Source organism: Delphinus delphis, chromosome 15 (genome assembly GCF_949987515.2).
Source record: "Delphinus delphis chromosome 15, mDelDel1.2, whole genome shotgun sequence".
NCBI lineage: Eukaryota > Metazoa > Chordata > Mammalia > Artiodactyla > Delphinidae > Delphinus > Delphinus delphis.
In genome coordinates, this window is record NC_082697.1 from 4,263,765 (window position 1) to 4,291,595 (window position 27,831).

The 27,831-nt window shown below is 53.8% G+C and overlaps 2 protein-coding genes across 4 annotated transcripts in view; both read right to left on the bottom strand.

The window, feature by feature from the left end:
* GNAS (GNAS complex locus) overlaps window positions 1–4,956 on the bottom strand; it is a 54,203-nt gene extending 49,247 nt beyond the window's left edge. For all 3 annotated transcript variants that reach the window (XM_060033328.1, XM_060033326.1, XM_060033327.1), the window contains exon 1: window positions 3,075–4,956. In XM_060033328.1, coding sequence (XP_059889311.1) covers window positions 3,075–4,956 — 1,882 coding nt within the window. The remainder of the gene's footprint in view (window positions 1–3,074) is intronic.
* Window positions 4,957–16,976: 12,020 nt separating this feature from the next.
* LOC132438430 (neuroendocrine secretory protein 55-like) lies at window positions 16,977–17,955 on the bottom strand. The gene has a single exon (XM_060032639.1). It carries the CDS (start codon window positions 17,910–17,912, stop codon window positions 17,187–17,189), a length of 726 nt encoding a protein of 241 aa, XP_059888622.1. The 5' UTR covers window positions 17,913–17,955; the 3' UTR covers window positions 16,977–17,186.
* Between the last annotated feature and the right edge of the window lie 9,876 nt (window positions 17,956–27,831).

The following is a 27,831-nucleotide window of genomic DNA, read 5'->3' on the forward strand; positions in this document are numbered from 1 at the left end:
TTTCCAAAACATGTTTAAGCCACCAAAATTATTCAGAAAGGCAACAGAAACATGGAAATAAGTCTATTATTGGCTAGTGTTGAGTAAGAAAAAGGCTTCAACTTTTTAGCTATTCTAGAATTTCAGTCATGTTACTGATTGTCTATCTATTTCTAACTATTTATCTACCATTTTCCTTTTTAAGAGTCCCTGTAATGTGGTTAAGCTGTTTGGGCAATAAAAATGGAGAGGGTATGTACACAGAAACACATACAGTTTTAAAGCAACAGATGAATCTGTATGTCACCAATTATCAAAGGATGGTCATTTGATCTTCCCTTTTCAGTGCTCAGCGTATATGGATGTCTTGTTTTATATGTTAGGATTTAAATGTTAGTGAAAAGGCTTGTCCTAAATGGAAGTGGGTCTTCATCCTGCCTCCTCTCCCCCTCTGCAAACATGGAAATAATTCAGACCCAGCGGGGTGCCTCTCTTGTCACTTTGGCAAAATGAAACCTTGTCAGATTGCAGCCTGGCTCAGCAAGCCACACTGCCACAGCAGGCAATCTGGCTTTCTGAATTCAGGTTCATGCTAGACAGGGCCCACGTTTCACTGGACTACACTGCATGCAAACGGGTTTGACCTGGGTGCAGGGCCAGGATGATGGCAGGGTGACCCCAGCTAATTTCCTTTACTTAAGGTGAATTTTTCCCCCTGCATATAAAACATGGGTAAGCAAGGGAAACTTCTAACATTCTTAAGGCTCAGCCCCAGACACGGGCTGTTTGCTACAGAGTTGATGCGTGCATAACCTATGGTTTAAGGCTCCAGTCCTGATTTAAGTGGATGGTGCTCCCCAACCCCCAGAATAGGGGATTCAGGCCATGGAGCAAAGGAGAATTTAGTGAAGATCTGCTTGAAAGTTTCATTTCACAAATGAGGCAACTGAGGCCCCGGCATATGAGGGGCACTGGCCAATTAGGGCTCAAGTGCACACCGTCACTTGGCTCTCCTGTCTGCCCCCAATTATGGCCGCCTCCCCCATCACAGGTTTGCTACCCAGAGCTATGCTTGGGATATTGAAATGGGGCTCTTGTGGCAAAATCAGTCGTCTGCAGGAAAACAGCACGCTGTCATTTGAGGCGCTGTGCCTTCCACGCAGTTGAGGCATCTGAAATGTAAAACTGTCTCCCTCCTGTATGTTTTTGGGGAAATGATGTTGTCTGTGTTTCCCTGGGTGGGCATAAACAGAATGACCATCACATGTAAAACTGCGATGCGTGAAAGGCACATATCACAACAGCAAACAGTGATGCCCATAGGTCATTAATAGACACCATCACACATTATAAAATATTTAGCAAACAAACATAGCACCGCCTGAAAAGTTGTGATCTTGAAATCCCTTGAGAGGTCTTAGAGAACAAATAAAGAAATTAAGATTGTGGAGTTTCACATCTGAAATTTTCACTTAAGCCCCACATTCAGACCTTTGCTAATTGCTGCTTTGATTAGCTGTGGCACGAGAGTCACGCTGTGGGGGGGAGGAGGGAGGTCCTGGAGAGGGGAGAGGACCCTGAAAGCTGGCATAGGTGAAGGGAGGAGGAGGGGGAAGGCCGGGGCCACCAAAGGTACCCTTCCAATGGGATTATTAACATCTTTTTAATGTTTCTGTATCCCAAGCCCATATGCAGAGGATCTTCTTACCTTTGAGCCTCTTTGCCCCCAGCTAAAGCTGCTTGAAAGAATTCACATGCAAACATTTACATGTCTCACAGTTTTATCACATTTTGTCCACACACTTAAAATACACTGGAAGCATTTTTTAAAAAGTTTTATTTTAATTGCATTTCAAACACAAGATGGGCATTCCACTCCCAACGCATAAACCCTCTCTCTTTACACCAAGCCCCTCCTACTGTATTCTGTAAAAGGGTAAATGATTGGCTTACCTCAGGCTCTTCCCTAGGAAGAAAAATGATTTCATATTTTTTAAACATGGCCACGCCCCCTCCCACCTCCCCAGCCCCTCCCCCCCGGAACCAGCCCCGTGTGGTTTGGGATACGGGACTCGCCTACAGCGGGTTAAGTGTGTGGGGGGGTTTCTCCCCCTCCTCCCTCCGTCCCCCGCCAGGTGAGCAGAGTGTGTGCAGAATACCGAATTTCTGCGCGCAGCCCCGGACGCCCCAGATACCTGAGTGTCTGGTTTTTCAACCGTAAAGGCGGGAGGGTTGGGCGAACGAATGAGAAGTGAGGAAACGCTTAGCGCAAAGGGAGAAAAGAGAGAAAGACAGACAGAAAACAGGTTACGGAGGCCGGCCGGAGGCGGCCCCCTCCCCCCGCCCCGCCAGCGGCCCGACATCCTGCCCAGCGTCTCCCGCTACCTTCTCGGGCGTTTTCGCGCCGCCCACTGCACAGCGCCAGCGCACAGGTACCACCCGAGTGTGCGATCACGGAAAGTTTTTGCCCGCGCAATGGCGCAAAACACAAGACAGCCCGTTCCCCGGTACAAGTACACAGTCGGCGGGTAATCTGGGGGTGCCAGGGGCGGGAATGGAAGAACGCTTGAGCGTATCATGCACAGGCGGACACAATATGGACACCAACACACACCAACAACAAGCCGTCTTACTCCAAGCAGCCGTGCCAGGCGAGGCGGGGACGCACCTGCTCCAATGACCCCAACCCACCAACGGCCCCAGCCAGCCCAGCCTGAGCGACCCCGGAGCCCTCCCCTGCAGTTCCTGGCTCACCTGAAGCCCCCGCCTTTCTTGCCGTCCCCCACCCCACGACTCGGCGACGTCTTACGGTCGCTGGCGCTGGTTTGTCCAGCTGGAAACGACCCTCAGTGTTGCACGGCACCACTTTTCTCCCTAAAGGGCACACACTTCGCCACCCAAGCCCACCCGAGGCCCCCCCCGCTCCCGGGGCAAAGTTAGGGCCCCCAGCTGGAACTTTCTGGCAGGTTCTTCCCGCCTTTGCCCAGACCCCGTCCTCCCGCCGCCGGGCCCCAAGCCCCACCGGGCAGCCCTGCCACCCACTCCCGGGGCCCCCGGGCGGCCCTGCTCCCCACGGGCAGAGTCCGCCGCATTACCTAGAAGCAGCAGGCGGTGCGTACACATGTAGCCCATCTTCTCGTTCTGGAGCTGCTTGTCGATGAGTTTGCTGCGTTTCTTCTCTGTGCGCTTCTGGGCGCGCATCTCCACGCTTTCCTTGCGGGTCTGTCTGCGCTTCTCCTCCAGGGCAACCTTCTTGACCTTGGGGCTGAGGGAGCCTCTGGACTGGGGGCTCTCGGATCTGCAGAAGCAGCCTCCGAAGGCCTGAACGAGGAAGTTGCGGAGCAAGTTGCGCCGGGTCTTTCGGCGGCGGCGGTTTCGCCTGGACTGAAACCAGCGGTGGCATCCGAAGGTCCCATCGTCGGATTCGTCTCCGCTGTCGCTGCTGACCGATATGTCGTCGTTGTCGCCGCCGCGGTAGCAGCTGCGCTCAGACCTGCCCCGCCAGGCATATGCGCGAGGAGGCTGCGGAGTAGGCGGATCGGCAGCCTGGATCTCGGGGCTGGGGGGTCTAAGGAAACTGATCTTGGGTCGGGCTCCAGAGGCTGGGGTTGCCCAGGCGGTCGGAGCGGCCCGGGGGACAGGGGTGGCCCGGGCGACAGGGGCGGCCCGGGCGACAGGAGCTGCCCGGGCAGCAGGGGCTGCCCGGGCGGCAGGGGCAGCCCCGGCGGCTGGCGTGTCAGGGCCGGCAGGGGCTGCCCCGGCGGCAGGAGCATCGGGGGCTGCCCCGGCGGCTGGCGCGTCAGGGGCTGCTCCGGCGGCAGGGGCTCCGTCTCCGGGATCAGGGACTTTGCCTCTCTCCGCGGCAGCGTCGGCTGAGCCTCCTTCCATCTCGGCTGCTTCTCCCTCAACTGGGGGTCTCTCTCCCTCTGCTTGCTCTCTCTTAACTGGGGCTCGGGAGACCTCGATGGGCGGGCCGTCAGGCGCGACTCGGGGGCTGTCCACGTTGACGGGAGCGTCGTCGACCCCAACGGGGGCGCTGCCAATCTCGCGCGGGGGTCCGGAGATCTCCATCGGGGGGCTGTTGCCCGCGAAGTGTGGAGAAGGTCTGACAGCCTCTCGAGATGGGCTGCCGATGATGCCTGGGACCCAGAGGGGGGGCTCGTTCGCGGCGGGAGCGAGGAGGACCGCACTCGGGGCCGCGACTGCCGCGATCTCGTTGCCGCCAAGGCCGTCGATTTGTGGGATAGCTCGGGGGAGCCCAGGGGGTGGGCTGTCGTCCCCAAAGCCTGCTCCATCAAACTCAAATGGCACATCCTCCTCACGGGGAGGGCTGCATCCTCCTCTGAAGCGTGCGCTTGCAGGTCTGAGATCTTGGGGCTCCTCGGGAGGAGCCCTAAAGACCCCCGCACCTGGGCCTCCTGGAGCGAGGTCTGAGACCTGCAAGAGAGGTTGGTTGCAGCTTCCCTGCGCAGGCTGCTCAAACTCAAAGGGCATAGCTTCTTCGGGGGGAGGGCTGTAGCTTCCCAGGCTTGGCCTGGCCTCACCGAAGGCTCTGGGCTCCACGATCGGTGGGCTGAAGGCTTCAAGGCCTGCATGGGCCCCAGTGGTGTCTCCAGGGTGCTCCAGGGTAGGCCAGAAGCGTCCCAAGCTGGACTGCTCGACCTCGAAGGGCATGGCTTCTTCAGGAGGTGGGCTGTAGCCTCCATGGGCTCCGGCTTCCTTGATGGCCTGGCTGAGGTCCTGGAACTTGGGCCTGGAGACTTCTGGGGGTCCACAGGCCTCGCCTTCAATCTCGACGGGGACGGGCTCGCTGTGAGGCGGTGGGGTCTCCATCTCTTCGGCTGCGCCAGGCCCAGCACCGGGGGCAGCTGCCCCTGGGGCCTCCAAAGGTGGTTGCTCGGGCTGTTCGCCGAGTTCAAGGGGGATATTGCGTTGTCCTGACATATTATTGCCGTCGAGGCAGTTGCGCACGCCCATAACACGGTGGCGGTTTCTTAAAATAAACTTGGGGCCCCGTAAGACGGAGCACCCGACCGAACTAGGGTGAAAAAAATATTCTCAAAAAAAAAAAAAAAAAATTGAAGTACCAGCTGGAAAGTTCTCCAACCACACTTTCTAACCCCAGTGAGGTCTAGGGGTTCAGGACCTCAAACCCCAGACCATGGCAGAAGCAAGTCTATTGTTGCTGGTTGAGTCTTGGCTCCTTTCTGGCCACTTTTTATCCCCTCAGGCGGCCCCTGGCCCCCCCTTAGGCCTGCTTCGTCCCCTCCTCTCTCTCTCAGCTCCAGGCCAGCCCCGCCTGCTTGGATCAGAGGAGCGTGCCGATTCGGTCCGAAAATCGCTCGTAGTGCTCTTTCTCTGCCACCAGGGGACACCAGCCCCGGCCGAGGTGGCTCCGGGAGCCGGCTCCGGGAGCCGGGAGCCCCGGACTTTGGGTAAGGGGGCTGATGAGCGCAGGCCTCGCAGGGACGTTTTGGTTCCTTCCAGTCCTCTCCCTGACTGATTTGGAGTCTTTCTCCTCTCTTCTCCCCTGGCCAGAGAGAGAGCTCTCCTGCGTTGCGGGACACGTGATGCAAGACGTGGGCCCCGGGCTGCTTGAGCGCAGGAGCTGAAACCCTCCCTCCCAGACCCAACAGACTCTCCTCGAGGGGAGGGGGGACTGCAGGAGTGTTTCATAACCCCAAATTACCCCTGAACCCCTGAGCCCCAGCCCCCAGCCCTGGGCAGCCTCGGATCCTGCCCAGGTCTGGAGCGCAAGGCTTTGGGCGGGTGCGAAGGGGGTGCAGGCGCGCGCGGGGATGCGACAGGTGGTCGTGAGCCCACCGGCGGAGCAGGCAGGAGGCGAGGGGCAAGGGGTGCCGAGTGTGAGCACGCAATTTGTTTTTAAAATGTGTTGGGGTACTTTCCATCGCTTCTGCGTTTTTGTTTGCCGGTTGCCGAGGCTGGCTCCTGTAAAGCACCTCTATGTCCCCCATCCCCACCACACTCTGGGGTCTCAGCAGTGGCCTGCGGTGGCGCAGGCAGGGTTCCTCCTCGTTTATGGGGACTATGATAAATACAGGGGAATAAGAGGGTCTCGGGCATCTACCACCGAGACTCTCTAAGCGGTAGCTGCCGCGGCACGGAACGCGGGGGCGTGGGACGCACACAGGGACCCCACAGACTGTAGGCCCCGGAGTTCCGGGGGTCCTACTGTGCGGGGGGAAGGGCTAAATGGAATTTCAGTTGAAATTTACGGCCGGTTTAGGGTGGTCTCAGAGACTGAGAAACCCCATGCGCACCAAATCCAAAAATACACACCGTGCCGCGCGGGCAGCTGCGGCCGCTGTGCGCTGCTCCCCGCCTCGGGCACCGGCTGCGGGGGTGGTCAGTCTGCTCCTCCAGCCCCGCTCCAGCCCTCCTCCAGCCCCCTTCCAGTCCTTCTGCTCTCGCTGTGGGTCTCCCAGAGCAGCAGCTTTACTTTTCCAGCGCTTGAGCCCGCTGAGGAGGCACACAAGTCTTGCCACAAACCCGGCAGTCGCCCGGCTGCATTCCCGTCGCCGTAGCGCGCGGTGGGCTCCGAGCCGGCGGGGATCAATGCCTACACCACTTGGGTGGGCTCGTGCGTGCATGCACACTGATCTGGGTTTGGGGTCGGTGAAATCTGGCTTTGAGCCCCAGGAAAGATTTGCTGTTTGCGGTTCGCCTAAGACCCGGGACTCGGGCATGGAATCGTATCTGACTCGCCAGTGGGTGACAGGGACCTGTGAGCCACTTTTAGGTGGAAGGCAGCTGGGCAAGAGTCAGGTGGGCGCCTGGCCTTAGGGCGGGGGGAGGGGCGGCGGGATGCGGCAAGCGGGGCGCATCGCCGGGATCGCACTGCCTGGATCGCTGTATCTGCCAGCCGCAGTCGAGCGAACCACGTACGCACGTATGCTCCAACCTCGTGAAACCTAACGCAACCCTCTTCAAACGAGGGGGTCACAGCCAGAGCGCCTCACTGCCCCCGCACGTGGCCGCGCTGCGAGGAGGAAGCTGACCAAGTTGGACCCCGGGTAGCGTGTGGAGCCTCCCCAAGGGCGTCTCCTCTCATCTCTTCGGGTCTACACACTTCCAAGTGCCAACACTGAACTTTGGTTCAAACTTTGGACAACTATCCCCACGCGTAACGGCTCAACCTTTTGGGCATCCACTGAATGGTCCAACTGGGTCGCAACAGTCAACTCGCTCCCCTCCGACCCCAGCGCTGGGTCGGCCATTGGGCTGGGGTCACGCCAATCAAGGCTGCCTGGCGAATGAGCGGGGGGCGTCGGACCGGAAACCGGATATGAGTGGGAGGTCCAATAGGGGGCGCCGCGTTGGAACGCCCTAAGAGGTTATGCGGCCGGGGTGGTTAGAAGCGGATTGGTGGGCGGGCGTATGGCGACCAGGCCTGGACCGCCACGAGGCTGGGTGGCGCCGTGGGGTCGCTCTTCCTGGCGCCCCAAGTCACCAAGGCTGAAAGGGGAGGTGAGGGCTCTCAGGGACCAACCCTTGTTCTCGCTGATGGCGGTGGGCGAGCCCACCTAACAGGGATCCGCCGCCGGGGTGAGGCGAGGAGCAGGCTTTCCAGGGCCTGGAGGTAGAGGGCCCAGACCCTGAGGAGAGGGGCTCGCTGCCCCGCTGCAGAGGAGCGGCCCCAGATGGATAAGGAGTTGAGGTCGCGGGGGTGCTGAGCCCTGCCGAAGTGGAAGGTTAGTAGACGTCGCGGTTTGGAGCCTCAGGGAGGCCACGGTGGGGGCCCCAGAGGGACGGTTTGCTCTCGCCAGGCCTCGCGTGCCGCCCACGTCAGCAAGGAATGGGCACAGGGTCTCTGTTTGACATCCTCAGGAGCCGGTAGCATCCTGGTGGTTTGCCAGGAGAGCACAGGCATTGGCGGGATACAGATTGGGCAGAGAGCAGCCCTCCCTCGCAGAGGCTAAGCAACATAAAAATGAAAGAAAAGACCTGCAACTGGGGGGACCTTGTTGGAGAAAATAGAGTTTCACGTGGGCCTCTGTGGAGGGATAGATGTCTAGGCTGTGAACAGAAGGGGGGGGATGGGAGACGTTGGCCTACCACGAACAAAGATCCAACAGTGGGAAACGTGGCACATGGCTGGGTAAAGAGAACAGGCCACCTTGCCGGGTCTGGGAGGACCAGTGGGGGAGAGAGGCAGGAAAAATTGGGTAGGATTTCTCAGGGCAGGCAGTTTTGAGGCTCTTTTGGTAGGAAATGGAAGAGATACTGAATTTTTTGTCCTGCAAGTGAGGATTTGAGCCTAGTTTTAGGACAGGTTTGAGGCAGTGCGGAGGATGGTCCTGTGGAAGAGAACAAAGGAGGCTGTGTCTGGTCATGACCTTTAAGGGAGCGAGAACCACGCACAGGGAAGGAAGCAGGAGGGCTGGAGGGAGGGACTCAAGAGGGATCCCAGAGGACCCTCCAGCGACTTCTGTGCAACGCACAAAGGGTGGCGGAGTCAAGTCTGGTGCCTGGATGATGGGACACCTGTGGGATAGCGACGTTGTGGAGGATCTGGAGAGAAGCTGGCATGGTGGTGGAGCCAGTCTGGTTTTAGACATGGCAGAGGGGAAGGAAGGATGTACAGTCAGGGTGGAGATTTTCTTCAGCTTATTATTTAGGAGGAAGGGACCAAAGTTTAGAAGGAAGGTAAAGACCCCGAATTCAAAGGGACAGTTATCCTTCTTAGGATATGAAATCACTAGATCAGATAAAACCTTCAAGGGGAGAAATATGTTTGGTGATAGAAGTTCCAACACCTGGAGCCCTGGAGAAGAAAAGGGGGGACATTACAGGAGAGAGCAGCGGGCCTAGGACGGGATGGGCGGGAGCACGCCGGAGTGAAGAAGTGAAGAATTGGTCAACAGAGCTCATCTCGATGGTGGTTTCTTAGCCTCTGCACTGGTGACATCGGGGGCCAGGTAATTCTTTGCTGTGGTGACTGTCCCGGGCACTGAAGGACGCCTAGCAGCGTCCCTGGCCTCTACCCACCAGATGCCAGTAGCATCCCCTTAGGTGTAGCCACCAAAAATGTCTCTAAATTTTGTCAAGCGTCCCCCGAGAGGCAAAATCACCCCCAGTTGAAACTGCCCCACTGCTGTGGGCTGAGAAAGGACCCTTAGACTTGAGTAGGAACTGCCTTTAACGGTTACAGATAAGTTGGACCAAGGAGAAAAAATGCCAGCATTTAACTCCAGTGTTCCCCTTTTTGTCCACTCCTATTTTTCTCTAGTTACTGGCTACCAGAACCTGAAAACCCCAAATCACTTGGATGAGTGAGGATCAGAGCTGAAACTCCACCACAGATCAGCAGTAGGACCTGAGAGGTGGCAGCAATGTGGCCGATGTTTGAAAGGCAGCTGGGTAGCCTGACCACAGGGACCCGAGGAACGGGTATGGTAAGAGCTGGGGGTGGTCAGCTGGTGGGCTGACTGGGGGCCACCCTGGTTGGTGGGACTGTCTGGCGAGCCCATTCGGGGCTGGCGATCTTGGCTGAGACGGAAATGTGGCCTTCACCTGCATGGAGATGGCCAGAGGGCACAGTTTTTAGGATCTGCCATTGTAATTTTATAATCGCAGAGTATCTGGGGCATAGATTTCCAATTCTGGATGGATTTCTATCGGGGAAGAGGTGTATCTTTTCTAGGAATGAGCAGGAAGGAGGAAGAAAGTTAGTTAATGGGTTCACGCAGCCCAGGAAGAAGGCGGCAAGATAGGCTAGTCAGGGTGCCTGAAGGAAGGCTGAGCTGGGGTGAAGCTGCGGGCCAGGGTCTGGACCCTACCTGACGGGGAGTGTGCGAGGGGCTGCAGTGAGATGAGGTGTCCGTGACAGGAGGAGAGGATTGGCTCTCAGTATCCAGGTGAAGGGTTCTTGAAAATTATAATATATTCTTAGCTACTTGGAAAGGGTAACTTTTCTCCTTGATGCATTAAGAAAGGATGGGAAAATTACTCGTTTCAGTTAAATGCTGCACTTCTAAGGAAAGTCAGTCTGTTCAGACCAGACGGTCCAGGTGCCACACAGGTAGCAATCGGCTGGCTTTTTGTAAAGAGGTAACCCCAAACGGAAGGACGGTGTTTCTTCACTGTTGACTCTGAACGGCACCAGTGCCACCTGCAGGGATGTGGCCCCCTTCCTTGGTGGCTCCACACGACTCCCTGGGCCTCCCCAACTCCATCTTGCGCTATATCGACGCCTCCACGGCAGCACACGTCATAATCAGTGCACGATCTCAGGGTACTTATGTTCGGGGACTCTTACTCATTGCCCAAGGCACAAGCCCCATCCAGATTTTAAGTAGCTGCCTGTCAGCTTCCTTTTTTAGTTCATCCCTTTATTCAAGAAAGAGAAAGTGAAGTGGAAGAGGGTCCCTTGAGAGGGAGGGGGGGTAGGCAAGAGAGAAGAGAGCAGAAACCAGGAAAACGTGATCTTGGGTGGCGGCGTTTCCCCCTAGCAGGGCGTCGGGTGGGGGGCAGTTTGCAGAAGAGCCTTCTCTGCAGCCCCCTCGAGTCATTAGCTGCCAGTGGGTTACTTTCAAATGAGGAGGAGAATCTTTCCACCGGTTGTGAGGAAAAGGCAAAAGCAGAAAGGGGAGGACAAAGGGCAGCGAATTCAGGCTGCGATTATGTTTCTCAGCCTCCCGGTGACAAATGTTTTCTGAGTGCTGACTGAGTAGCAATAAGACTTTGAAGCTGTTCAATTAATTACTGTTCAATTAGGACTCGCTGCGCCCATCCTTCTCCCTTTCAGCATCTCCTCGGCCAGCCATGGCCGGTGGAGGTGGCAGCAGCCTACTGCTGTCTGCAGAAGGGTCTGCGTGACCGGGCTGTTTCAGGCAAATGCTAAGTGCAAGGAAAATGCCTCAAGTGGATGAGGCTTAGGGGCAGATGCAGGGCTCATGGTGCCAGACAGTGGCAGCCAGATGTATGAGAAGACTTGACCTGCTCAGAGTAAAAAGCCCCAGGCTGGAGCCCCAGAGGCCAAGGGTTCCCACTATGAACTCAGACCCCCTCGTTCAGCTCACTAGCTGTACTCAGCAGCCCTCGTCTTGGACCGGCCCCCCGGGTCTGGCTGCAGACCCGCAGGCATCTCACCCCCTGCGCTTGTAGGGTGGGTCCAGACATTCTCCAGTCACCTGGATGAAGCTGTGGTCTCCACGCTGGCTGGTGGTGCAGCAGAGTATTTCAGGGGGAGAAGTGGTGGTTCCAGTGCCACCCCAGGAAGGGGACTGAGAGGGGGCAAAAGTGGGGGGCTGGGATGGCGGGAGGGAATCCCGGAAGAGAAATTTGGCTTTAGAGGCACCCCGGGTGATTCTTGGCATAGTGATTTGAATTTAAGGGGAATGGTATATTTCACCTTCGCGCACAACCTCAATTACCCAGAGTGCAGTTTCCTAATGAAATCTAACTGAGACAGCAACATAAGCCAGGACACTCAGAAGCCGGCTCTCGCGTCGGGCAGGAGAAACTTGTCTTCTTCAGCGGGGGCTGGGTGGGGGAGTCTTTGGCCCCGCACCCCCTAACACCGCTCAGGTTTGAGATTCGGGGACTCTCCCTGAACCAGAATCCAGGCCTTAGGATCTGAGCCACATGAAGCAAGGTTTCCTAGGCTGCGAATCTTTCCATTTAGTTGAAGCAGCTGAGGTCATACGTATGACAACTCTACCGCACCTAGAAACTGAAATTTCTGGGCCAGGCCTGTAAGAGACTCTCAGAGGGACGGTGAGGTTAAGGGTGACTAATCTGAGACCCCCATTAGCGGCCATCCCTTGTCATCCTTGTCTGTGAAAAATGCTCTTCCTAATGCTAAGCTGACGTTGCCCCTGCTGCCACCACGTATTTGAAGACTGCCATGGAGTCTCCCCTAAACCTTTTTCTCCCCAATCTCGTGCTTCAACCTGTTCTCTCTAGCCCTAACATTTATAGGCTTTGTGATCCCCATCTCCAAACCTCATCTTTTCCTTGTCAGGTGTCTTGTCTCCCTCTTTTTCCTGTGATCCCCCCAAACCTTCTTTTCCCTTTGTCGTCCTCACGTCTACCCCCCATTACAGCCACCACCTGCCCTCTGTCCATGAAGCCTCCTCTAGCTATGGCCTGATATCTGTGCCCCCCCCCCCAGCTAATTGGCCACGTGCTCAGCCTAAAATAAGCCCAAAAAACAGGCCGTGTCCACACGTGAAGCTGGGGGAGGCTGCCTTCCCGGTTCTACCCTGGAATAGGGAGTTGGGGGGTGGGTTCCGTGGCATCAGCTCATCTCAGGTGTCCCGCCTCAACTGGCTGAGTGCTGTCAGCAGGTGATGGTGGCCCTGCACTGCAGACTCTTGGGCTTGGGAGAACTGAGTCACTAGGCTGTTTACTCTGGCTTCTCTGCCGTGTGAATTAAGTAGGCACTAGCACCAGTATCAGCACCAGGGGGCTTGGGGAAAAAACATGAGATGTAAGAAAGAGAAACCAAACATCAGTAAAATCCACCTTATATATAGCCTTTTAATACGTAGCCCCCCAAAAGTTTAAAATACAAAACAAAAACAGAATGTTAAATCACTTAATTTGACATAAACCAGTTCTTTTAAACATTTGCTTTCTTTATCTCATGCATTTGCAACAGAGACAAGATTGGTTTGGGGGGAATGCAAAAAAACCCTTAGCTATTACCAGATCCCGCAGTACAGAAACATAGACGATATATCTCTAACATTTCATGGGCGAGGACTAATTAAGAAAAAGATGTCTGAAGAAGCTCCTGGGAGGGAGTGATAAGAGAAAAAAAATACAAAGGTTGAGAAAACTGGTTTATCCTAACTAGCTGCAGCCTCTGGGCTATTTTTTCAGGTCTCACCTAATCAGGGCACTTGAACGTGTTACCAAAGAATATATTCAACACTTGTGGTCAGTTAAGCAGCGGGGCTGTTAAGTTTGCTCTCTCCCAAAGCGGCCAGCATCTCCTGGCTGCAGTGCTCAGGGCCAGGCTGGCTCCAGGGCTCCCTGCCCCGACCCTGAGATCAGGGAGGGCAGGTGGGAAAACCAGCACACCTAAGACAAACACTAAGTATCTGCTCTTGAGGAGGCCACCCCCCCCCCCCCCGTTAGTAATAGAACACAGTGGAATTCTGAATTCTCTAACCTGCCTGCCTGCTTACTTACTTACTTATCTATCGTTTATTTATTTCTAACTGGCCTCGAAACCATTTTTGCCCCCAATTCAAAACCAGATTTGGGAAAATCAAATTAGATCAACACAAAACGGATTTCTTCCCAACTGGCTTTTATTCTATCAAGCTTTAACGTTCGGGGCGGCGGTGGGGGGGGGGCTCCTTTAGCATTAAAATCATTGGTATGAGTCAAATTGGGCAACTCCAGGCTTCTTAATCAACCTCCAAGTGTTGGGAGCAGAAAGGGATGCTAGGACCATCTCTTCAGCTACTTCATTTTCCACGTGAAGAAACTGAGGCAGAGGCCACCGGGTCTGACCCGAGGCTGCTGGGCAGGGCCAGGGTGAGAAGAGCCTGAGGTCTTAGATCCTGCTGCCCACTTCTGGGGCATCAGGATTTAGAAAATAGCGTCATTAATGTCAAACCCGCAGAGCAGGACGAGGAATTCCATCCCTCATTCTGGAACATGGGGATTAAAGATGTAATATGAGAATCTCATTCCCCCTTTGCTGGACAATTTTTAAGAGAAGGGTAGCACTCGAGCTGGCATATGACGTCACTCTGGACGCTTAATTTGATTCTAGCGATTTGCTGTTATAGGTCACCTTTCTGTTAAAGAGACATACTTTCCCCAAACACCAAGGTTTCTGCTCAGTTTCCTCTCCATAGCCTCCCTTTACATGAAGAGCAGTAACAATACAGACAAATTAAGTAAAATCCATGCAGGTTATTTAAAACAAACAAAAAAACAAACCTCCTTCTTACCTACACTGAAGTTGCAGCTTTCTTTCTCATTAAACCCTCCATCACAGCTGCTAAAAATGAGGGCTGAAGTGTAAAGGGCTGATAGCAATTCCAAGGGGAAAAAGTTTCTAGCGTGTTAAAGAAACATTATCTTAAAACAATTCCAAACTTTAAAATTCCCAATTCCTGAATTCTGATAAACAGATTAGAAGTCTTGCTTGCCAAACCTCAGAAGTAAACCTACACCAGATTGTTGACACCACACAGTATTTGAACACTGCTGCATGACTTTCCAACTCAAAAAGTTCAGTTAGAAGAGCACCTTTGTCCAAGAAAAAGCACATTTCTATTAAGCAAATGATTAATGTCGCAAAATTAAAAATCCTGAATATCAGAGCTTACAATTTAAGTAGCTTTACCCTCCTTCCCCTCCTCTTCCCCTTTCTCTCCAATCGAAACCTTATAACTGGCTGGTAATTCACCCCAGTGGTCAACTCTTAAGGTCTGCTTTTTCTAAGACAATTTCCTAAGTTGCAAGGGCAAGTTAAGCCCATTCAAATGCTAACACCCCAGTTGAGCAGGGCGAGACAAAGGGCTAGTTGGGAGACTAGTGAGTTGGGAATGCTTGGAAAACTTGCCAGAAATGCCTCTAGAAAAGAGAGGCAGCTAAACACCAGTGCCTTAGGTAGAAAGAGTATTTTTTGAAGCGTCTCTGTAGCAAAACTCCCTCTCCATGGGGTGAGTCCTGGTCATAGGGGTTTGGTATGCTCCTCAGTTGTTGTGTATGTGCCTAATGACTCTTCCACCCCGGAATCAGGATGGAAGGAGAGGGGGTGGGGGAGGGGAACTGAGTGGGGGAGGGCTGTGGGGGTGGGTAACAGGTTTTCACAATCATGTAGCTCATGGAGGAGCGTCTGAAAGATGGCAAACTGTGTGTTCCTACATGGGCCCCCCCACCCCCGCCCCGCAACAACTAACCTGGTATATTGGTTACTGTTAAGAAAGACAGCCTCTCCTTATGCAGGCTTCAGGTTAAAAAAGCCCAAGACTGGGGTGACAGGTGTGGGCTAGGCACTGACGACTTAAAAAAAAAACTTGTATATTCATCCTGCAACAGGGCGATATGCTAATTTCTCCAATGAAAAACCCAGCTCTGCAGGAAAACGGGTCCCCCCAAACTCCCCAGCCTGTGAGGGCAGCCCTCACACAGAAAAGCACACCAAAAAAGCCAACCGCACCCCTGGCTGATTTTGCCTATTCACCAGAGACATTTTGCTGGGTGAACTCAGGCTGCTAAGACGTTAACAGAGAAAAAACAGAACACTTAATGCCACGGAAAGGAACACAGAACCGCTGTTTTTACACTAAGTAGAAATGTCAGCTTTGGGGAGCCCCATTTCACTTAGGCAGTTTTCACGCTTTCAAGCCAAAGCCAGGGCGCACCGGACCCTTCTACAAGTCCTCGGCAGTCTCCAGACTTCTGGACATTTCCCCGCTGCCCAGGGAAGCCCCCTTCCCGGTATTTACTAGTGAAGACCAGAACAGCATCCAACAGCCATTAGTCAGCGAGCGCCGCAGCCCAGAAGAAGTTCTGGGGCTCCGCGACGCCTTGCCCAGGGAAGAGACCTGGAAGGAAGACCCTTTAACGTGTGTTCCTTCTGGCCGCAACCTTATCTTAGGAGTCTAAGAACCTGACCCGTCGTCTTTTCAAGTCTCAAAACGTATCACTTTCCCCCCCCCCAAATCATTCTCATCAGAATAGCTCAAACCAACGCCAAACGAGACGCGCGCGCACCAAGATAAAGCCAACTTCCAAATCGGGTGAGGTTTTGTAAATACATTTCACTAACCAGTCTTTTCCCCCAGGACTGGTGAGAAAGGCACACTTTCCGCACCGAAGATGCTTTACCGGATTCAGGCCGTTTTTGTGCTCCGACACCAGGGCAGCTTCGCCTCCAGGTTACAGATTCCAAACTTAGCTCCACCGGAGCTGAAAATGGCCGGTGCGCGCAGCCTCCCCTCCCCTCCCCTCCCCTCCCCTCCTCAAGGCTGCCGTAGCCGCCGGCTCCTGCCCCCTCTCGACCGATCGCCCAAGGACTTGCGTCGGATCCAACACCTTTCCCCAGCTCGGTGGGTGCCGCGCTCTTTGGGGACGCGTTGTAGGGTTCCCTGGTGATAGGCGCGACTCCCTCTCCAGCTAGTTCCTTGTTCCGCTTTACCTTTCCGCTCGTGACCACCTCGCTGACCTCTTGGCCCCTCTCTTACATCCCCAGGCCCTTGAGCAAACAGCCCGGGACCTCTCCAGCCAAGCTGCACCCCGCCCCGCCACCAGACTAGCTGCGCCAAAAGGCTGGCGATGCCCCGACGTGACCAAGCCCACGCCACCAACCCTGGTAGCCCCTTGGGCACCTCCCAAGACTCCCGTACCTCCTCTGCCTGCCTTCCAAGTACCGGTGACTCGTGGGGAACCGCCGGCCGGCTCTTAGAGGTCGGCTCTGGGGCGTGCGGGCAGGTGCGCACGCTCTTTGCTGCGGTCTCCGGCCCCGCAAGCGCCCGGAGACGGGCGTTGGCGGCCAGGACCGGCGCGCAGCCGCGGGGGGCACTGGCGCCGAGGTCCGGCGGCTCCAAATTGACAGCGACGGGACCTGGGCTCTAGGCTCCGAGTGTCTTAAGCGGCGCGCGCGTGCGCGCGCAACTTTCCCCGGGAGCCGGCAGTCTCCGGAGTTGTCGCCCAATCCCAGCCTGGTTAGTATTCGCACATTGCAACAGTGTCGCTACCGCCGGGCGGCTCTGCTTTCTGAAAGTTGGCGCGAGCACCTCCGAACCACGTTTCGGGCACCCGCCAAGGCCAACTGGTTTGAGACTACTTACTCTAGGAGGGAAAAAAGCACGTAAAACAAAGTACTTACCCGTGCCTTCTGGGTGTGCAGCTCGAAACCTGGGGTGCTCCCGGAATTCAGTCGTGCATCCTGGACACCAGCTCGGAGACCTCAGGCTGTCTCCAGAGGGGCGCGAGGAGCGCCCCGCCGCCCCTCTGGCCAACAGGCCTTTGGCCACCCGGGCGCCCGCCAGCGCCCCGGGGGAGATTCGCGGAGCTCTTCCTAGCTCGCCCTGCGCCCCCGCCTCCAGGGCTAACTAGTTGAGCCCGCTCTCTTCCCGCCTTCCTTCTAACCTGCCTTTGCTTCTCCCTCCCTTCCTCCCACCGCTCCAGCACCGACCCCAGACTCCCCAGTTTAGCGGTTGGTCACCAACCTGGGTCAAAGAAAACAAGGAGAATCTGGGGCGCGTCCTCCATTAGTGACGCCGGATGGGGATGGGTCCCCTTTTGGAAGGAGACTCCGGAGATGGGTCGCGGCGGGTGGGCTTCTTCGGCTTGCAGCGGCGCCGTCGCTGCTTCTTCTCCTTTGGCTGCTCAGACTCCTCGGGGTCCCTCGGATCCTTGTCCTCGGGCTCGGGCTCCTCCCCTTGTCTGGGGCTCTCAGACTCCCGAGTGCTGGGCTGCGCGCGACTCGGGGAGGCGTCGGGGCTCTGCAACCTCAGGGCGTTGAGACGCTCAGTGAGAGACTGGTCGAAGGTGCGGCGCTTGGCCACCACGGGGCCGCGCTCGTCCTCGGGCTCGGTCTCGGGCTCAGTGGTGGGGGCGGTCTCAGGGTCGCTCTGGAAGTCGGTCTCCGACTCGATTTCAGACTCGGTCTCGGATTCGTAGTCGAACTCTTCCTCGTACTCCAGGCACTCGGGGAGGGAGAGCTCGAGGTCTGCCTCCTCGTGCTCGTGGTCGGATTCGGGGGGCTCGGGGAATACCTGGGCGGCGGAGCGGTGGTGGGCGTTAAGGAAGCTCCGGCGCTGGGCAGCCGCGCGCTGCTGGGCGCGGGCGCTGGAGGTGGCGAGGGCGCGAAGGAGAGCAATGGAGCAGGAGAGCCAGAGGAGTGCGGTGGCTGCCCGGCGGCCTAGGGGTGGGCACAGATCGTTGTAACTGTGGCGAGCTCGGCGCCCTTGCTGAGCTCGGGATCTGCGATCCATCCTCACACACACTCGGCGAATCCGACCCACCCTCTGGCTCTGCAGAGAGCAGCTCCGAAGAGCATCGGCTGCTAGAGCCGGAAAAGGTGCTCCTCGCGAGGTTAAGAAGCTGGGTCCGGAGGTCCCAGCCCCACCTCGGCGCGAGGAGAAAAACGAAGCACCTACCTTCTTGACCACTCAACTTTCTAAAGCTCCGCGCCTCTATTTGCCTCTCTGGGCAAAAAGAAGGGATGGGAAAAGGGGAGAAAAAGTCTATCTCCTCCCAGGCTCCTCTCTCTAAGTCTTAGACTCTGCAGCCTAAGACTCGGGGAGAGGTGCCTCCGCTGGTCCTCTCGCCTGGGAGAGGAAAGAGGAGACTGAGGCGAAGACAAATGGGGCGGAGAGGTTCTGCAAAGTTGCGCGCCCGGACTTCTGCCGGGCATGTGCAGTAGGGAGGCGGGGGCGGCTCCGCGTGAGTTGCGCAGTGGCGCCGAGCCCGAGGCGTAGACCCTAATGGGCCGGCAGGTGGCAGGAGGGAACCTTGTTTGAAAGGATTTGGGCGATGGGAGCGGCTGGGGGCCTGGCGGGTGCCAAGGAGCGAGCGAGCGAGCTAGCTACAGGTTAGAGTGCTTGCGCAGCTAGGCATGGGTTCTCCGTGGGGTCCGTACCGCTCCCCAGCTTCTCCAGGGTTATCGATAAGTTGAACAAAGCCCGAAGCAGCTAAAAACCAGACCGCAAAATTGCGGATATTCCGGAGGAATGAGCTTCTGTACGTCAGTATTAACGGTGCGGTTCCGGGCATTTTCCAGGGGCTCAGTAGTGTGAGCATGGTAACCTCAGGCAATCATTAATTAATCGTGAGATCACCTTTGGCAGACCTGGTACAGTGACCGTAATCTGAGCAGTTTCCAATCCCCCCAACCACCAATGCGGTCTCAAGAGACTAATTAGTTACCTAATGGATAGATGAGCATCTTCCCTAAGAAGGACCCCCACAGACAGACGGAGTGATGGTTTGCACGTCCCCAAGCCCGTTGGTGGACCACCCTGAGCTCTAGCTGAGAACATGTGCCGAAAGTCTAATTAGCTGGAACCACTAGGTAATATCTGTGCTCTTCAGTAGGTGCAGCCAATTGTCTGCCCCTGGGGGGCGCTGCAGGGCGATCAGCTATCAAGGAAACCGCTGGGTACCACTCAAAGCTCTTTTCATAGATAGGTTTTCAACGAAGTGAGTTCATTCAACAAGTGAGTTCATTCAACAAATGTTGAGTGCCTAGCACATGCCAAGCTCTGTTCTAGGTGCTGAAGATAGAGTAGGAAGAAGAAAAGGAAAGAGAAGAAAATCTTACATCAAGGAAAGGATACTTAGGATTAATCTGCTGTTACTCAGAGCATTAAACCACTCAGGACTCCCTCCTTACCCACCAACATTGTTTAACCCGGCGTGCATTCTAGTGAGAAAATTATTGGATCAACCAGAGCATTAGGGCTAAGGGACCCCTCGACACCCTAGGTCATGTCGTTGAACCCCAAAGGAAATGAGTCCATCTCTTTCTCAGCCCTGGAGAACCAAATGAGCTCCATGTCCTCCTGGAGGGGGATCCGTGGAGTGGTCGTTGCTCAGGCAGGATGGTGCTTCGGAAGCTCTGGGGTTCCACCTGTAACCTGACTGCTGCTTCTGGGTTGTGCATGCCCTCCCCGTTAAAATATGCAGCATCACTTCTGCCCTTGTGACAGGTCCACCGGTGGTATAACTCAGGGCAAAACCATCTTCCTAGAATCTGTGGAAGCAACAACAAGGCATTACAGGTGCGACAGGTGGTTTTTCTTGTCTTTGAGTCAACATGGGGGACACTTGAAGAGTCCATGAGGTAATTCTGCCTTCCCTTCTGAGGTGGTCCACCAGGTGTCCCCTCCTGGCACTGCTTCCTGGTGCCGAAGTGTCCTGCACCCACAGCTATTCCTCAGTGTGGTGTGACTCACCCTTATCCCTTGTGCACCATGCCTGCCTTAGAGCTGCTGAACCCAGAGTTAAGACCTTAGTGAGATCCTAGCGACTGTTTTGACATGTGGAGGTTTTGTTTCTGCATCTTCGCTGGGGATGGTCTTGAATGCTCCTGCCCTGTCTTCTTGGCTGTGTCTATCTTGCATCTTGTTTTCTTCGAGTTAGTTTGTAGCATTAAAATACTGATTGGTGTAATAAAGTGGGATTGATTGCAAACCTCGTAAAAAGACAGACGTCTGCATTCTCGTTGTGCTCTCCTCTTTACCACTTTGCAGAGTGACTGAAAGGGTTTTGTTATCACAGGTGTCTGGATGGCTCCAGTCATCATATGGATGGTATCAGGGGACACGGGACAGGGCCCTTTGGAGCTGCAGATCTCAAATCCTGGTCTCTCAGCCCCAACCTGAGACATTTCCAAAGGTTCTGCTCAGACTGACCCGCCCACTTGCTTTCTTCAATCAGCTCAGCCCCCCTGACAATGAGTGGAACATAAAGACATCGTTCAAGTGGTTCTCAGGGCACATTGGGAAAAACTCAGGAATATGTGGGTGCTGCTGAATGCCCTTTCAATGGAGACAAATGCCAGCTGTCAGCAACGAGGTGGATTATGATTCTTTAGTGTACATAAGAAAGTACTTCGTTTTGCAAAAGGAGTGCTTTCTGCCTATAATGGAGCTGGCAGCCCGGAGCCGATCCACTAATATAGATACACCGAGACTGCCTGCATTATTAGAAAATGTGCATTACGTAATGCATAGTTTTGGACTAGATTCTGCATTACTAATGCACTTTCCTTGCAAGATGCATTTTAGTCAGCAAATGAACATTTAACAAAGCACTGCATTTAGAGCCCCAGTCATGTATAGTTACCGATACATTTCTGGCGTACATTCGACACGGGCTCTGGGGGCAGGAGAACGTCGCTGAAATACTGTTCCATCTCGCACTTAGTGCCGGGGCTGAGCAAATGGCTCTGTGCAGAAAGCGCTCTTTAAATGCATTACGTGCATGACTTTAAAAGTGCTTGCTGCAGAGTGAATTTCGAAAAGGAGCAAGTGGGTGATGAACGGCCTCGGGTTGTTACCAGGCGAAGGAACCAGGGGCTCTGTCTGTCTGCGGTAAATAAAGTGCGGACATATATCAACGTATATCACCGGCGGGGCTCTGCCAGAGGGAGGCTCCTGGACCCATTGGACTGGAAAGCGCAGCTTCCAGTTCATTACGATCAGGGTCTTATTTGGACGAACTGTGAAGAATAACTGTCTTCAGCCCCTTAAAGGATTGTCCTGTGGAAAAGGCATTATGATGTATTTTATGTGGCTCGGCAGGGCAAAATTAGAACCTATGGGAGGCAGTTTCAACAGGCAGATTCCAGCTCAGCCCAAGGAAGGATATTCCAACAGTTAGGGCTCTGAAGTGGAACGGCTGTCAGGAGATGGTGGCTCTTCGTCAGAAGCGGCGTTAAATCAAAGGACAGGTGACCACATATTAGAGATGTTTTCCCTGGGACTCCTGAGCCAGGTGGAATTAGAACGCCACGCTCACCGAGTTCTTTTCAAGTCAGATTCTGGTTCCATGAAAGGGCTCTGGAGGCCCTGGGAGAGGGGCTGGGGGCTCTATTGATGGACATGCTCTTCCGACTCGGCTTCTATTGTAGAAGCATTTGAAAGTGCAGGTGGCTCAGCGGCAGGAAGGAGTGTCTGGGTGGCAGTTTCAGGACACGAGCAAACAGGTGTCAGTGATGGAGGCTCGGCCAGCGGTGGGCCTTTTGTGACCAGGGTGGGCTCTGTGACTCTCCGCTCCGCAGCTCATTTGCTGAAGCAGAGAAATCCGTCTCTGTCTATTAGTTGTATCGGGCCTCGTTGCCTCCCCTCCCGGAGCTGCCTCGGAAATTAACAATGAAATTGGCTGTTAAGCAGCCTCACCTTGAGTCACTTCTGTGACCACGACACTCTTCCAGGCATCGTGGGGAGACGGAGGTGATTGAGAAGTGACCAACCCCTGTCATCTGACAACATGCATGTCAATGTGAAATGCCTCCAACTATTAAAGAGTGGATTGCCAACAGGTGCCACATTCTAAATCCTCGCCAGGTGGACAAACCAGGGAGGGAAGCTGCCCGACGGTGGCTACAGTCAGGTGGTTACATCTGGTGGTTTTCTGAAAGGTGGGCTTTTACCTCGTCTGACTTTGAGGTTTTCTTTTCTTTTTTTTTTGAAGCCCATTAGAGCAGTGCTTTCAAGCCACCTGTTCCCGCATGCCTACTGTGTGCGAAGCCCTGTTCTAGTCACTCTGGGGGAGACATGACTCACGTGAATTCTCAAAAGGCTCGCCAGGCCATTGTCATGGGTCCCCTCGGCACCAACACGTTTTCCAAGATGAGACACAAAAGTTTGGTTCTGCTCCGCCAGGCGAGTGGGTACAATCACTCTTGAACACATTTTTTTGGACAGTCATTGATAAGGACTAATTTTAGAGATGGAGAGCTTTTCAAACTTCCCTTTGGGTAGAAATGAACTCAGGGAATATGACGTGCTCCCCACCACTGACTGTGGCAATCAGCCAGAAAGGCTCAAGCCCACTGGGAATTTGGCATTGCCTTGCTGCCTGCCCCCCCCCCCCCCAGAGGTCTGGGTACAATACAAGAGCATTTGGCTCGCTTCTCTGGGGCGCCACGTCGCTGTCACTCAGACGGCGCTGGTGTCTGTCAGCTCTCACCAGTAGAAAGGGCGACGAGCCCGGGCTCCTGACTTTGTGGCTGTGCCGTCTAGAGCCAGAAGCAAACAATAGGGGGAAATCATCATCTCTTTGACATGGCTGGCTTCTGTCCAGGCCTTTGTTGGGGTTACAATGTTCTATTTGTGCCCTTCGTTTTTAAAGGGAGATAGGATCAGAAGTGACCTGTGTCCCTGTGCAGAGCTGCTGGGGTCCTCCTCTCAGGAGTGGCCCTTCTTTTCTCTTGGCTTTGTGCGCTGTCGAGGTAATCCTACCAACGCAACACCCACCTGCCTACCTACCTACTCCTGTCATGGGAGGAGCAATTTCTAGGCTCCTAATCCAACAGGAAGTGTCTGGAAGGCCCCTCCCCCAGGCAGAATGTAAGCTTGGGTGGGCAGGTCCTCCTGGGGCGCGGTGCCTCCCTTCCTCTGCTCTGGCTCTGGCTCTCAGAGCCAAAGCTTTCATTTGATGTGGTCCCTGGTTCACCCTGGACTCTGGCCCTCTGCCTGGCTCTGTCCTGGAGAAATGGCGCCTGGATGCTGTCACCTGCCCTGCTCCAGCCTGCCTGGTGCTCTCTCGTGGCCAGCGCTGCCCATGGCCCCGGTGGTGCTGGTGTCAGCTGTGTCCTCTGCCCTGCAGAGCTGCCCCTCCTGAGGCTGGTGGGCAGTGGCTGAAAGCACTGCTGATTGCAGAGGACCACTCGGCTGTCGGGAACATCCTGTGGTGTGTGGTTTAGCTTTTGTCCACCCGGGCCCACGGCCACTAGACATTGACAGAGAGCCTCAGAGTTGTTTTTCTGTTCTCTGCTGAGGGTCTGACTCACCCCTTCAGACGTTGTGGGGGAGCGAGGCAGCAGCGGGGCCGAGGGAGAGAGGCTCGCTGGTGTCCTGGTTCAGGATGGCACTCGGAGCTGTCCTTTCAGCCCAAGCTCTTCAAGACGTGATTAGACCAATTTAACGTATCTAGTCACCGAGGCTTTGGTAGATTGCGACTGTTTCTATATGTGCAAAGTGAAGTGGAGAATTGAGGCAATTATCTGCGGACAAATGATGCCGGGCTCTGTAATCAGCCCGTCCTCATAACTGGGGAAATCAGCCTCATTCATCGTGGCAGTGCTTTGACTTGAAGAGGATTCTAAGGTATTTGTTACTTGCTCTCGGCTTTGTTTTTCCCAGTGGCAGTCGGGGAAGGGCCATCCTGCCCCACAGGTGTGAGGGTCTGTGGCACCCCGAGGCTGTGGGACCTGTCAGCTAGGCAGGGAAGGGGATGCTCTGGGTCAGCTCCCTCTCAGCAGGTCCACGGCCAGGTGTGGGCCAGGTGACCGACCTCTGCTTCCTGCTTCTGGCGGAGGCCTACCCCCCGCTGCTTCTCTTGTGCATGAGAGTCCTGAGATGTTGGGGCAGATGATGGACAAGGTCACCTCCATTGCCAGGATAATACAGGTCCCAGCAGGGCCCACAGTTAGACATGAACCACCCAAGGTAAAGAAAATGTCACAAAACTAGAAGAAAAAAGAACAGGTCTTCTCAGATCAGAAATGAAAACTCACTATTGTCTGGTGATGACGACTTCTGGAGCCTCCCACCTTCATACTTTTTTTTTTGGCTAAAAATCATTGTAAATTGGGAGTTTTTCCCTTTGCTGGTCTAGAAACTCCTTCGTAAAAGAGCCGTTACTTCCCTCCCACCTCTCCACTCCTGAGGGAAGAAGGAAGAGCAAGACTTTTGTTTTTCCAAATTGCTGAGGTCTGATTGATTCGCGGCAAGTGAGGACTTCAGGCCTAATTGCCCTTGAGAACCATCCGTGTAGTTGGGAAGCCGAGAACAGCAAGAGGGCCCTGTGGGGCCTGCTGGGTGCTGGGCCGGTGGGCCGCAGCCCCTGACTAAGGAGCCCAGAAGGTTCCCTGGCGCCCGCTGCCAGCACCTCCGCCACCCCACCCTCACACTCATAATTAGAGAACAAGATGAATCTAAGGAATTTCAAATTGTGTTTTGGACAGCCTCGGAGGTGGGAGCTTGAGATGGCCCTAAGAATTCAAAACACAGGAATACGAAACACACGGGAATAGGAAACACACAGGAATACGAAACGTTTTTCTAGATTGTCAGGAAATCTTCATCTTTATCACTTTGAAATTTTCTGATGTTGCTTAATTAGTTTTTTAAAAAAAAAACAAACTCTGAAATTCCTATTCCAAATTGAGATGGGAAGGTTTTGAAAAACATCAGTCTGTCCTCAGGACAGCGGTGGCGTAGTGCGGCTTCTGTGTCTTTTATTGGTAGCGAGTTTACTTCTGCCGTGTTTGTTAGGCTGTGGCATCATTCCCCATTGGTTTAGTTGGTTTACAGCCTGAATGATCATCGTTTCATGCTATATTTTAAGATCTGCTGGGGCAAGAATCTTCTTACTGCGTATTATCTCAGACTCCTCTGATGGTTTTGTCCATTTATTTTTCTATAGAATTTAAGATTCGGGACTTCCCTCGTGGTCCAGTAGTTAAGAATCTGCCTTCCAATGCAGGGGACGCAGGTTCGATCCCCGCGTCCATGTGGGAACTAAGATCCCACAGGCCGCGGGGGAACTAAGCCCGCACACCACAACTAGAGAGAAGCCCTCACGCCACAACGAAGACCCAGCACAGACAAAAAAAAAAAAAGAGGGCTTCCCTGGTGGCGCAGTGGTTCAGAGGGCTTCCCTGGTGGCGCAGTGGTTCAGAGTCCACCTGCCGATGCAGGGGACACGGGTTCGTGCCCCGGTCTGGGAAGATCCCGCATGCCGCGGAGCGGCTGGGCCCGTGAGCCATGGCCGCTGAGCCTGCGCGTCCGGAACCTGTGCTCCACAACGGGAGGGGCCACAACAGTGAGAGGCCCGCGTACCGCAAAAAAAAAAAAAAAAAGAAAAGAAAAGAAAAAAGAGTTTAAGAATCATTCTTGTCAAGTTCCGTAATGACCCTGGTGATGCCTTGACTGGAATTTCATTTAATCTATAAGTTAGGAAATAGCGTCATTTTTTTCTGTGTTTAGCCTTCAGCCGGAAGTATGGTCTCTCTCTTCGTTTGAGTTTCTATTTCTCCCATTAAGGATTTGTGTTTTCTTTATATAATTCTGATGTATATATGTGGAATTTGATATGTGACTATATATCATGTATTTCCCAAGTATTTGATGTGTTTATTGCTACTGTGAATGGACCCTCTTTCATCATTATATTCAGGCTGTTTCTCTTGTGCTTATAGGAACGGTATTGATTTCTGTGCATTTTTCTCCTATTCTGCTACCGTTAGAATTGGTTGCTTTATGAGGCAACCAGGAGCCTGCTCAGGCCAACGCTCAGCGGAGGTTGCTGCAGGAGGATTTTGTAGAAGGGAATCCCGCGCAAGGGAGCGACTCGAGCTGAGTCGGTGGTTGCCAAATGCCGATGCGCAGTGAAGTGAGAAACATAAAGCTGATGTAGTGGGGTTTTCACCAGGTTAGATTTACTCAGGGAAGGGGCTGTCCTTGAGACGGAGGCTGCGTAAGCATCCTACCTTTTGGTATTTCAGTGTCATTTCTTTTTGAGTGACAATAGATAGTGATATCGGTTTTCTGGTTTTAAGATTTTGTTTTTAAATTTTGTTTTTATTTAGTTTTTTTGTTTTGTTTTGTTTTGGGTTTTTTTGCGGTACGCGGGCCTCTCACTGCTGCGGCCTCTCCCGTTGCGGAGCACGGGCTCCGGACGCGCAGGCTCAGCGGCCATGGCTTACGGGGCCCAGCCGCTCCGCGGCACGTGGGATCTTCCCGTACTGGGGCACGAACCCGTGTCCCCGGCATCGGCAGGCGGACTCTCAGCCACTGCGCCGCCAGGGAAGCCCTTATTTAGTTTTTTAAATGACTTTACTTAGCATATTAAAAAAAAAAGAAAAACTGGGTGGCAACCCAGGTTGGCATTCCATATTTATTTGGAAATTTTAGCATTGTCTGAAATCTCAAAATCAGGAACTTCCAACTCATGTCCTTTCCCACTCCACAGTTTTGTGATATTTGGTAATTCTGGGCTTTTTTAAATTTTAAAATCATTTTTCGTTTATTCTTTTGTCTTCTAGTTAGCCATATCGTTTAGTTAAATTGGTGTTTTTATTCTTTCGTCTTTTTTTGGTTTCTTCACCCTTCCTTTGTGTGTCGCCATATTCTCTGAAAGTATGTGAGAGACAAGAATCTTTGCTCCTTTTCTAAATGAGATGGGTGCAGTGGCGCATCCTCATTGTGTTTCTTTCTTTAAAGGGCTTTTCTCTTAATGTCTTTTCTCTGATAGTATTTAGGTGGGTTTTAAAAGGAAACAAGATGGTATCCAATGAGAGGAACTCAACAGAGGGAGTTGGGATGAGAAGGAAGAAGCCACATTTGGGACCAGCTGGGCTGAATATACACCTTGCCTCCTTCTGCTTCATAGCTACCCAGTGGCATTACCTGTCTGGTCTTCTGCCTCCACAGTTGCAAAATAAGATCCTTCTAGGGTCCAAAGAAACCTCCTTCCAGGGTTGTGGAGGTGATCACATGAGGAGAGAAATAGGAACTGCTTAGTAGTGGTTGATGGCAAGCAAACTGGTACTGAGCTGCTGCAGTGAGAGTTCGTTCGGTCAGTGGTAGGGTAGCTGTCACTGATGGTGGTGGTAAAGGTGAAGAAGCAGGAGGGTGATGGTTAGGATTGGCAGGAGCCCAGCGAGGCAGAAGGGGCCTAACGGAAAGTGGGAGAGGCCAGTCGTGTTGGGTCTTGTCTCTTAGTGGCCTCTTAGATACCACATCTTCTTTATCCACTCATCTGTCATTGGACACTTAGGTTGCTTCCATGATCTGGCTATTGTAAATAGTGCTGCAGTGAACATAGGGGTGCAGGTATCTTTTCAAATTATAGTTTTGTCTGGATGTATGCCCAGGAGTGGGATGGCTGGGTCATATGGTAGCTCTATTTTTAGTTTTTTAAGGAACCTCCATACTCTTCTCCACAGTGGCTGCACCAACTTACATTCCCACCAGCAGTGTAGGAGGGTTCCCTTTTCTCCACGCCCTCTCCAGCATTTGTTATTTGTAGACTTTTTGATGATCCATTCTGACTGGTGTGAGGTGATACCTCATTGTAGTTTTGATATGCATTTCTCTAATAATTAGTGATACTGGGTATCTTTTCATATTCCTGTTGGCCATCTGTATGTCTTCTTTGGAGAAATGTCTATTTAGGTCT

Bases quoted from the DNA above. Each gene is read 5' to 3' on its own strand.
- LOC132438430 (XM_060032639.1), bottom strand. From the start codon at position 17,912: ATGGATCGCAGATCCCGAGCTCAGCAAGGGCGCCGAGCTCGCCACAGT.